The 12,775-nt window shown below is 32.3% G+C and overlaps 1 protein-coding gene across 1 annotated transcript; it reads right to left on the bottom strand.

The window, feature by feature from the left end:
- Nucleotides 1-4,050: 4,050 nt before the first annotated feature.
- Nucleotides 4,051-12,157, bottom strand: LOC108758249 (protein SPT2 homolog). The gene is made up of 10 exons (XM_018503110.1): nt 10,844-12,157; nt 9,217-9,270; nt 8,920-9,141; nt 8,683-8,751; nt 8,531-8,596; nt 8,346-8,468; nt 6,712-6,771; nt 5,229-5,297; nt 4,581-4,799; nt 4,051-4,371 (listed from the first exon to the last, which is right to left on the bottom strand). Exons 1-10 carry the CDS (start codon nt 12,155-12,157, stop codon nt 4,051-4,053), a joined length of 2,517 nt encoding a protein of 838 aa, XP_018358612.1.
- Nucleotides 12,158-12,775: the final 618 nt, after the last annotated feature.

Raw genomic sequence — 12,775 nt, 5'->3', positions numbered from 1 at the left:
TAATATTACAGCGTTTTATATGTTTGTAGTTTCCTAAATCAATTTTATCTATATATTTCTTCTCTTATTTTATTCATAATACGGTTATAAATATAAAATCGGGATTCAACGTAATCGGGGTTCAAACTGACGTATCTATCTATAAGATAGACCATGAGCTAACGTAATCTTTATAGTGTTGTGTTATAGTGTCAAATAGCCCTATCGGAGCTGAAATTGTGTATTTGTGGCAAAACCCTAAATAAAACAAAACTGTTGCGTAACATGTTCGCATCTTGCAGAACAGCATAAAGTATGCATATAAATGAACAAAAAAGGTTTTATATCAAAGTGAAAAAATTCCAGAAAATCTTATATATCTCACTTAATCACTTGTAGGTATTTTTACATATGATCCCTGTGAAAGAAAAAAAATAGGAATATGTGACATTACTGCCTACTGTTCTTTAGTTTTGGAACCAATTTTGTCAGATGCTCATTTTTATTTATCTTATATATGAAAAAGTTAATTGTTGCAAAATTGTAAATAGTATTATAAAAACTACTATGTTATCTAATGATAGAAGACACTTTCTAGTTTTATTTATATTTCTAAAATTTTATTTTTAGTTTTTGATTAAGAAATATTGTTCAAAAACGAAATGGGTATGTCGATATCGACGACTTTTCTGTATACACAGATTTTACCTAATTTTTAAACTTACTCCTCCCTCCCCCCTAATTCATGAGCAAGTAACATGATACAATATTTAAATATTCGTGAGAAATTTGCATCGAAAGTTTCTCATATGTCTTTTTTTTTATGTCCATTATTACAAAATGTGCGATTAATTAACGTTAATACTCGTTTTACTTAATGTGTAAATTAATACTAATCGATTCTCTCTCAACTTATATTCTTCATCTTTTTCTAGTCCTTAGAACTAAAAAGAAATAAAGAGTAAGTTGGACATAGATTAATTATGATAAGAGATTTACATTGATGAATATGAATATAAGTGAATAATTAGGCAACACATGTAGTAGAAAAATTATTATTTAAAAAATGATATCATTATTTTAATGCAAATTTTAATGCCTGCAACCATGCTAATAATATTGATTTATTTAATTAAAAATTCCAAAACATTCAATACAAATTTTTCACGGCTGCTCAAATATTACGTCATACCTATGAAAATTAGTGGGGGTAATTTTAAAATATATTTAATTAATAAACGATAATGCTAGGCTCAAAAGATTAAATCAATAATAAAAATAATGCCGATATGAGCCGACACTGTATGTTCATGTGTAAAAAACTTTATTCGAAGAATTTACAATCATTGGTAAACGTTTCGACCTTCGTTTCGAATCCTCATCGGTATAAAAATGTAATAAACGCAATTACTAATAAAATAAGACTAAATTGAAGAATGTGTCCAATATTCAAGTTATGTTGTACATCAAATTGTCTGATTTGCTAAATAAAACAAATATATAGAAACAGACTACATAATAAGTTCCAACAATTAAATAACCAAGACCATACTCAACGAACGATTGACAAAAATAATAATAATGAGATACAGAGATTCTTCACGATGCCTTTTATACCATATATATCTGATAAAATAAAAAACTTTGTTAATAAAGTACCTGGAGTCATGGCTTATAGGAGTATTAACAAATTAAAACAATTCATTAGGGTTCAAAAAGATCCCCTTCCAAAGTTTTCTCACTCTAATGTAGTATACAAAATAGACTGCAAAAACTGCAATGCATCCTATGTAGGTCAGACTAAGAGGTGTTTAAAGACAGGTCTTTTATCGGAGCATAGATGTCACATTAACAGGAACACGACCCAATCCTCGGTGATTATTGATCATAGACTTGAGACATCTCACGAATTCGATTGGGAAAATGTCAGGATACTTGATGAGGAGAAAATTTTAAATAAAAGACTTATGTGTGTGTGTGTGTGTGTGTGTGTCTGAAATGATACATATTAAAAGACAGAAGCAGGATTTGAATTTACACAATGACACGTCATCTCTCGACCCACTATATGTAGAATTATTTAAGAATACGTAGAGCTTCCTCTCTTTTGGTATTTACAATTTTACTTTTATCAAACTTTACAATTTTATCTCAATCTTAGTTTGCCTGCGATTTTAACACTATTGACCAAATTAATATTTTTATACATTAGACTTACATTTTATAGTTTTATTGCAGTATTTTTGGTCATATTATAAAACTGATACTTGATTTAATTTAATTTTTTGTATTTTCTTATTAAAAACCTGATATAAGTTTTCGTTCTCATATTTATGTACTAATTTACTATGTAGGATAAGGTCACAAATTATTTTTATCATAATTTGCGTCAGAATTAAAAAAATTTATAATCTTAATATGTTATCTCTCTACAAACTAATTTCTGTTTTTACTGTACCGATATTATTGGTTTGTTTTTAACCGTGACTGTACCGATATCATTGGTTTGTTTTTAACTGTGACTTTGTTCTTAATTTGGCATATTTAGCCTTATCGTCACATTCGGTGGCTAACATCTAAACCAACAATGTCATTGTTACTCTCTTACTATGTAAGTTTCTTGTATATAATTTTCTTAATAAATTTAATAGTGACTATTATTTCAATAAAAAACTGTTTTCATGTAGTGGAATTGCCAATTTGATAGCGGAGTTATTGTTGATGAGACTTTTGATTTGTCCTATTCAGCGTTACATGTAAGTGACATAAACTTTTCTCTTAAAAACTCTCAACAATATAATAATAAAATATATATTTGTTATATTTAGCAAATTAGACAATTTGATGTACAACATAACTTGAATATTGGACACACTCTTCAATTTACGTTACTCTTATTTTATTAGTAATTGGGTTTATTACATTTTTGTACTGATGAGGATCCGAAACGAGGGTCGAAACGTTTACCAATGATTGTAAAAATTCTTCGAATAAAGTTTTTCACACATGAACATCCAGTGTCGGCTCATATAGGCATTATTTTTATTATTGATTAAAATATATTTAAAGTAACTAAGTTAGACAAAATTTGTGTGTATTACTATTATTTGGCCCTTCCTTTGTTAGTCCTGCAAGATATCATAAAGTTTAGATATGTAGAAAAAGAAATTGCGTTCAAGATTGCGAGGTGCTCCTTTTTGTCCCTTTCTTTCGGATATCCAGTTGTTGTGCATATGATTCAGACATGCGTAGACCCGGATATGCGATACCAGATCTAGGTAATGCGTAAGTGTCGCTCGTATATGCAAGCAATAAGTTTTTTAAGTGCTCTTTAATATGCCTTTACCTTTTATATACCTTGTACATGCTCCGAATAAAATAAATACAGGATTTCTTTCCGCATAAAAGAGCTACCATTTCCTCCTCGATGAATATAAAATATTACGATTACATCGGTGCAGTATTTTCTAATTGAATGCATTTTTAATTAAGTTAAAACGAAATCAAATTTAAAACTTTTAATATTGATAATAATTATTAATAAAAATTATTGCAAATAAATAATAAAAGTAATTGCAAAAAATTTTGATTGAATAATTATGACTTATAATCGATGTTCTCACAATATTCTATTGTCAAAAGTACAAGCGACGATTTATTCATGCTTCTTACGTGGAATTACTTACAGTTTATCCATAAGATTGTTTACAGAAAACAACAATTTAAATAAAACAAAAATGAAAGTTTGAACGATGATGTTACACATGTCCTTGCGCGGTTAGATTATCCCGTAATAATTACATGAAAGGTGGTATACTCACATAATTTCAATTTTTTTTTTTTTTTAATGAGTTTGTTGTTACAAAATGACTACTAGGATTTATCAGAAAGGTCATAAGCCAATTCTATGACCGTGACATCAGCGTTAAACAAAGCCTTTCCAAAGAGACTGTATAAGAAAAATTAAGGAATAATGTTAACAACATTTACAGTTATGTCAAAATACTGTCCATCACGGAAGTAATCCTTTAAGAATCGATAAAGTAATAAATTGCAGGCAAAATGTGTAATTTAAATTTTCTTTATTGGCTGCCGTAAAACTTGTCTTCGTGTGAATGACACGTAAGGAGAGTTCGTAGATGGAGGTACAGCGTAAGAAGGTCTAGACGGTGGCGGTGGAGGCGGTGAATAAGGCGGATTTGTGGGTGGACCATACGTGGGTTTTTCCGGTTCCTCTGACGACTGTGAAGAACCGGCTGATAGACCAGCGCTAGAGCTCGACGATGTGCCGGACAGATTTGCGCTGGAAGTCGCCGACGTAGCTGACAATTTCAAGAAAGCCCCGAGGACTTCCTTCAGCGGCCCAGTTAGATCGCTACCACTCGGAGCTTCCTGCAAAGTAGATTAAGAAATCTCAAATATATGAGAAAAAAATTGCGGAAATGCTATTTTTTTGCACAAGCACAATAAAAATAAAATAGGAAACACTGTTTTTAATTTCAATTCAAAATTTTTTCGCAATTATTCAACGAGTGCACTTTAGATTTATAAGTATCTTAAATTCAAAATTGTGCCGTATATGTAAGAGGAAAATTGCTTACGGGTTTGCCGTAAGAATTATAACCGCCATAAGTTGTGGACGCATGGGACGTATCTCTGTTACCAGTGTAACCATTCTGACCATACCCAGCGTTACCATATTGATTGTAACCATAACTTTTGTGACCTTTGGAACCTGCGCTAGCACCAGCGAGCACACCTGTCACAATCGAGCTTACTAGAGATTTCACGTCCGATTCACTTGCCGAAGCGGCGCTTTCCTAAAATTTGAAAATAATAAAAAAGCATTAATTTAGTTTTGTAAAATACAATAAATAAAAAAAGAAGAAATTAATCAAGGTTACTTTAATTACTTTACTCTTCTTAAGCTTTATCAAATTTTTGTGTTATTATTATCATTATTTCTTTTATGTATATTATTTATATTCATTTTGTTAACTTATTCGATACTTTCATTTTTAAATATAATCTTTAATTTGCAAACTCAAAGTAATTAAAATTAATTTCAAGACAACATTATTACTGATACTTCGTCTGTTTTGCATTATTTGTATAGTGGTATGTGTTATACCTTTTGCTATATTCACATACTTTTTAATTAATGCACATTGATAAAGTTATTAATATTATTATTATCATTAATAAAAGTTGTTAAATAATTGTATAGAGGATAGTTTCATGATGCGTACTTTACTTAGCTTAGCAGTAATACCGGCGATAAGGCCTGACAACACTGATTGTCCATACGGTCCTTGTGGCTAAAATCAACGAATAAATATATAATACAAAGCATTAAGGCAATAACAAAACATTAATACAAAATTGCAATTGCAATATATTAGGTGTACAACTTTGCTTACGCCGTTTTCCTATAGATGGCTTTAGCGGTAAGTGGTGGTCGAAATAAATAGATCATAGACGTCATACAATAAACTTGGACATCTGTCAACATAACCCCATAAAAACATTAGTCGATTTGTGACTGCATCATAAAGTTATTCTCGATTGAAAATGTTAGTTTACGAGCCAAATTCTCGTCATTTGCGGAAGGTTTTAATTTTCTGCTTCAATATGAAGAAATCTGCGGCTGAGGCTCATCGATTGCTCTCAAATACTTATGGTGAGGCCGCTATTAGTGAAAGAACGTGTCGTGAGTGGTTTCAACGCTTCAAGAACGGTGATTTTGATGTCGAAGACCGGCATAGCGGTGGAAGAGAGAAGGTTTTCGAAGATGTAGAATTGGAGGCATTACTTAATCAAGACTCGTGTCAAAATCAAAAAGAATTGGCACGATCATTGGGAGTGACTCAACAAGCCATTTCAAAACGCCTCAAAGCCATGGGAATGATTCAGAAGCAAGGAAATTGGGTGCCGTATGAGTTGAAGCTGAGAGATGTTGAACGGCGTTTGTTTGCTTGTGAACAGCTGCTTGAAAGGCAAAGACGGAAGGGATTTCTGCATCGCATTGTGACTGGGGACGAAAAATGGGTTCATTACGATAACCCCAAGCACAGAAAATCATGAAGAGTTCCCGGCCATGCTTCCACGTCGACGGCCAAACTGAATATTCACGGCTCCAAGGTCATTCTCTGTATTTGATGGGACCAGCTCGGCGTAGTGTATTATGAGCTGTTTAAATCGACTGAAACAATCACAGGCGATCGGTATCGAACGCAATTGATGCGTTTGAGCCGAGCATTGAAAGACAAAAGGTCGCAATACACCGAGAGACACGATAAAGTGATTTTGCAGCATGACAATGCTCGACTCTATGTTGCGAAAGTGGTCAAGACATATTTGGAAACGTTGAAATGGGAAGTCCTACCCCACCCGCCGTATTCTCCAGATGTTGCTCCCTCTGACTATCACTTGTTTCGATCAATGGCACATGGTCTGGCTGACTAGTACTTCCGGTCTTATGAAGAAGTAAAAGATTGGATCGATTCGTGGATCGCCTCAAAAGATGACCAGTTTTTTCGACGCGGGATTTGTACGCTGCCCGAAAGATGGGAGAAAGTAATGGTCAGCGATGGACAATACTTTGAATCATAAATGCATAACCAGTTTTTTACAATAAAGCCTCGAATTTCGGAAAAAAACGGCGGAAGCAAAGTTGTACACCCATTATCATGTATGTATAAATATACGTACATAGAAATTAAAAAGGCTTACCTTACTTAAAGGTTCACCAGATGCTGCAAATACAGACGCCGATCCTTGTACGCCTTCGGGCTAAAAATTAAGTGAATATTAAAAAACGTTATGTATTAATAGTATAAAGGATCATCTACAATAGAGATCCGTAACCGCAACGTAACTGTAAGAAATCCGTAGATCACCGTAGAAGCGCTTCCGTAGCTCTTGAGATATTCAATTTTTTGAACTCTTACGGTTACGTTAACGAAAGTTAGGTTAGAGACTGTGAGCGAAGAACTGAGTTCTATTTTCTGCAGAGCGAATAAATTGTAATAATGCTTTATGAATCGGATAGGGTTTTAATCGATTTGGTTGAGAAGTGTAGTCACTTACATGATAAAAGCTGTCCTGACTATAAAGATCGTGTTAAAACACGGAATTCATGGCAGTCATTCGGGTAAACTTAAAAAGTTGCTCGTGGTCATTATTTTTAAGGAATTGAAAGAGAATATAAAAATGACCTTTTTGTTTACGCTCCAACAGCATTGGCCGAACCCAATATTTTCTTTTTCGAAACGTTTTCCTCTTTTTCCGCAATAATTGCTGCATTATTGCAACCAAATTATAAGCCAAAAAAGCTATATTTCTAATTCGCTCAACATCCATTATATAAAATTGAACTTTTGATTTAGTTATTATATCAAAACACAAAATTGAACTTTCGATTTAGTTGTAAAAACACAAATACTATGAAGCAAGTTAGAAATGACTCTTTTACGATTCGTTAAGTTACGGTTACGAACAGCCATTGTAGACTATACTGGGTGGATTTCTTACGTTACCGGTTACGGTTATGTTACGGTTACGAATTCCTATTGTACCTGCACCTTTAGTCTAATTGAAAATAAACTTGTTAATTTAATAGCAATATGAAAGAAACAAATAACTTTTTATTAAAACAAGAGCATGACGTATCTGTTTTATTAATATGCTGTTATTGAATTAACAAAATTATTTCCAATTAAACTGCTGTTAATCCTGTTAATAAACATCATTTCTTTCCGTATACTATTCGTTTGTATCTGCTTCTATATTCGCATAATAATCATATAGTTCTTCTTTCTGTTCATGCTCTACATATTTACGTAGTTAGAAAGTTTGTTTATAATTCTACATAGTTAAAAAATTTATGCTAAATTTAATACATTTCACGTTTTTATTTACTTTTCATTTGAATTTTTGTGGTAATTTAAGGCAAGATAAATATGGCAGAAAATAATACAAACGTTATGTAAAAGTTAACACAAAACATATAACACTTCGACACAAGTCGAAAACAAATTGTGTGGAATTTTTTCGATAAAATTTATATGTTAAATTAACACATATATTTACCTTTCATTCGTTTACTTAAAATTTATGTTTCGAAACTATATATTTTTATGTAATTTGTTCACATAAATCATAAATTGTATTAGTTTAACATTAAGAAATGTTAAATATCATTTCAACACAAAATATTTGAATAATTAAATATTTATATAATAAAAAATCACATTATATTAAATTAACATTTTACGTGTTAAAAATTCAACAAAAAAATTTTAACAAGGACCAGTTTTAATAAAAATGTTTTTTACTGTGTACAATTTCATAAGTAAAATTCTTACGCCACTACTGCTACGACTTAGCGGACCAAGCAAGGGGCCTGAAAGAGGTCCGCTCAACGGCGCTATCAACTGTATAATAGGTCCTAAAATAGCTCCAGAATCGCTGCCTTGTCCTTCTGGGCCCTGAAGAGATTGTTTTGACGTTTAATGTACAGATTTTGGAAAGTATTACTCTACAAATTTACCTCACTGAGCTTTTGGGAGAGTGGCAGTAGGACTGCTGGAATATCAACTCCGCCCTCCTCTTCCGGCTAGAAGACAAAGCATATTTTAACATTATATAATTAAATATCTAAGAATAATTTAGAAAGAACAGTGAAAAGTATTTTAATCTTACATCAGAGAGTCCTTCGAGAAGAGGAATTGCACCTTGAAGCACCTCTACTATATCAACGTCCGACTCCGGCTAAAAATAATCATTGTTTTTTTATACTGATTTTATCTTTAATATGGTCCCCCCCCCCCCCCCCCCCCCAAGAATGTTGTACAATCAGAATATAGAACACGAATATAAAAAAGTTATAAATGTTTTAACCGTACAATTATCAATGTGTACAAGTTTGTGCTTTCTTACATCACTAAGTTCTTCGAGAATTGGCGCAGCTAATGGTAATAATTCGATCAGAGCTTGTATAGATCCTCCCTCTTCTTCTTCATCTTCTTCCTGTGCTTCTGTTTGCGGTCCATCATCATCATCTTCGTCGTTTTCAATATCGTCGTTCTCATTGTCACCATTTCCATTATCGCCATTTCCATTAGCGCCGTTCCCATTATCGTCATTCTCATCATCATCCTCCTATGTAACATTTAACGTTATAATATTTATAGAATACATATTTTTGTAATAAATAAAAAATTATGAACTGCATACGTCCAGTTGCTGCGCTTGAAACGTTTCATTGCGTCTCCCACGATTAGGCGGCGTCTAAAATAAATAATTACATTTAATTATACGTTTTGAGTTTTGAGACTTCCATGGGTATTTCCTTTATGGAAGTTATGCAGTTTATTTACGGGTTATCTCCATGTCTAGATCAGGGTTGGTAAAAAACATGTTTTAAACGTATTTTAAACAGTTTAAAACATGCTTAATTGATGTTTTTAATATGTTTTAAATATGTTTTTTTCATAGTACTGTTCAAAGCATATTTGAAGCATTAAAAACATATTCAAGAAGAAACATAATATGTTTTATTCTTAAAAAAAAACATTAGTCTTTACCAACCCTGGTCTAGATACATCGTTAAATGCCAATGTTTCGTGAACATTGCAGTTTACTTCACTGGGACAAGAAGTTACTTGATATTTTGAAATATCAAGTTGTTTTTCGCATAGCGAAATCAGATTCCACCATGAATTGAAATACAATGTTCACGAAACGTTGGCATTTAACGATGTGATATAAGACACGAAGATAATCTGTAAATCGCATAACTTCTTTAAATTACATTTAATTAATTAGCAAAACGTTCTTTGCAAATAAATAAATTTTGTTACATCAGTTATTTTGTAAGCGTGCGATAGCCGAGATATAAATGTAATTATTCATAATACTGTTGCTTTATATTGAAGTGCAAAAAGTTACAATCATTAATTTAGCGCGTGAGTATTACATTCTTATTGACACGCAATCAAGGCTATTCCATCCATTTCGTCACTAAATCTATTTAATTATAAGATGGATTGAACAAGAGAGAATTCATCGTTGGCCCTCATTTGTGTAATAGGTCGTAATGGATCACCACCGTGACATTTTTATACATATTTATGAGTTAGAACGTGTCCTCGTAAGTTGAAAATATTGCGGCCAATGAAATTGATTGTAAATTTCAAATTTCACAACTTTTATTTACAGTTATTGCCATTCTCTTCTTTATTTATATCTTTTTAATATTAAGTGCATTTACAGTAATTTTAAATTTTGCAGTTATTTTTATAATTATTGTTTTATTTCTGTATATTATTTCTATTTTTTTCTGCGTATATATATATAAAGCTATAAAAACAATTATCTAAATTTATACATGTTAACGTAAGATATAAAAAAAGTTTTAAATGTAAGAGAAGTATAAATAATAAAATTAAAAGTACTTAATAAGTTTTAAAATTAAAATTAAAGTCGCAATAAATAAGTAAAATAAGAACATTTTAAGAATTGTTTATAGTTTGTCTCTTAAATGAAGATAAAAAAAAATTTTTTTTCTTTCAAGAATTATCCGTTTGCATGTAATTTTGATCTCAATTTTTTATAATGCTTTCGTAAAAATTACGACTAAATTCGACTTTTTATCATTATTATTATATTTTATAAAATTATTATATGACTACTACTTTTTTTAATTCAGTGACATATAGTTTTTCTTTTTAAGTACTATAGATTTATTTCACATGGAGTATCTTTTAAGTCGTAATATTCGCCTAATAAGTGCATAAGTTATTTAAATTAATATTAGATTTATGTGAATTCAAAATTATACTACTCGCGATTATCTATTCACCTCCTCGAAGGCTACTTGTATCTTCTGTGTGTTTGTTCCTTTCAAGATAGAGAGTACAGGCTTCGCGATGTTAATCTCGGTGCTATTTTTCGGCAGTTTCCGCAGAATACCCAACATCCTCAACAAATCCCCTAGTATTGCCGACTGTCGCTTTATGGACGATTTCTGCTTACTCGTATTTTTTTTCTTTGGGTTTTGCTTTTTTTGCTCATTTATATTCTGCTGTTTTTGTTCTTCTTTCTGTTTCCCCTTTTTCACTTTTCCTTCTGTTTTTGTTTCACTCGTTTCTGTGACGAAATCGTTGAAGACGACGTTTACTCGTTCGGAATTATTCGTAAGCGTATAGTCATTTTCGAAGTATGGCAGAAATTCGTTCGGAAAATTTCTAACTGCAGTGTAATCTTTCGATTGCATCATCGGAATCATCGTAGCTATCGGAAGTTCTTTAGCGATTGTAATTACTGCTTGGAATGGAAAAGTCAACAGAGGTTCACCTATATTATGCGACAAATTCAACCCAGTTAACTCATTATTCACAACAGTCGGCAGTGTCTGCTGTAACTCATCATTGTGGATGTGAAGATTTAAGGAATTCCTCGTAGTCTGAAGCTTCGCAGGCTCCTTGAAGTCAGAAATGTTCTTATCGATAGCGTTCTGATATGATTGAATGATATTGATTGGCGGTAATGGAAGATATGTGTTGGCGGGTGGTAAGAAAGCATCAAAATTCCCGAAGGTATCAATTTCACTTTGCTGAAAAGGATTGCCGATGTTGAAGTCCATGTATTGTCCAAAATCAGTTGGCCCATTTATATTCGAAGTAGAAAGACTAGACGGATCCTGTGAAATGGACGATGTCGTTTGCATCGCTCCTATGGGCAAAGGATAAGCGATCACTTTGTCATCCGGTCTTTGGAGAGGAGGCTCTTTAAGCCTTCGCGCCGGATAGTTCACGCCCTGTCGTTTTTCATTGAGAGATGCCTTCTTCATTATCTCCTTTGATTTCGAGCCCGAATTGCTCGTAAAGGGAAGCCGTTTCTCAACTGACGGTGAGTTCTTGAAGATAGATGGTAAATTTATCTTCGACGCCATCAAATTCATTACGTACTTAGACCAAGCTACTAAATCTTCTTTTGAGGTAATTTTAAGAGGCAGCTGGATCTCCAAGATTTTTGGGGAAGCCGAGAAACCCTGTTCATTTTGGAACGGCGAATTTCTTTGAGATTTCAAAGGCGCCGAGGATGCAAGGTTAAATATTATCAAAATCAGAATGCAGTTCGAACGAGATAGTATCCTCGATAACATGAGAAACATCTTGAAAATCAATATTTCTATTTCGAAAGTTATTTCGTTCGAAAAGCTTTAAAGACTTAAATACAATTGGCAGATGATTGTGATATCATGATTTTCAATAAAAATTAAGGTCACATTTTCTTTCTTATATTTCTTGCATTCTTAACAAATTTTATCGATTTGCCCAACAAATTTGATAATACAAACTTTGAAATAACGTAAATAAATTAATAAAAAAATAAAGAAGAAATTTTTTGTCGGAATTAATGTTGATCCTGGTTACTCTTCTTTGCACATTATTTGAACACCTCAGTGTGCGATATGATGTTGAGGAACCCACAGCGGAAAGATAGCTATAGTCGAGGATGTTTGACGATTAAATACAATTGAATTAAGTTATGTAATTTCAATATAATGATGCACTTGTACTCTCGATCTCACACTTCACTCACTATCACGAGCAGGATACCTATTATTTACAAATAATAACTCACATATCATATAAATTGTTCATTCAATTTTACTGAAAAAAAAAGTAGACGCGCGTCATTCTTGAAAGAAAGAGCTCATAGGACACGAGAATTGTACTTGAGGAACTGGACAGTTGAGTAAGAAAATGGTTGCTTTATAGGCTGGGCC

The sequence above is a fragment of the Trachymyrmex cornetzi genome, unplaced genomic scaffold (genome assembly GCF_001594075.2).
Source record: "Trachymyrmex cornetzi isolate Tcor2-1 unplaced genomic scaffold, Tcor1.1 scaffold1553, whole genome shotgun sequence".
NCBI classification, from domain to species: Eukaryota; Metazoa; Arthropoda; class Insecta; order Hymenoptera; family Formicidae; genus Trachymyrmex; species Trachymyrmex cornetzi.
This window is presented reverse-complemented; position numbering and strand designations above follow the sequence as displayed.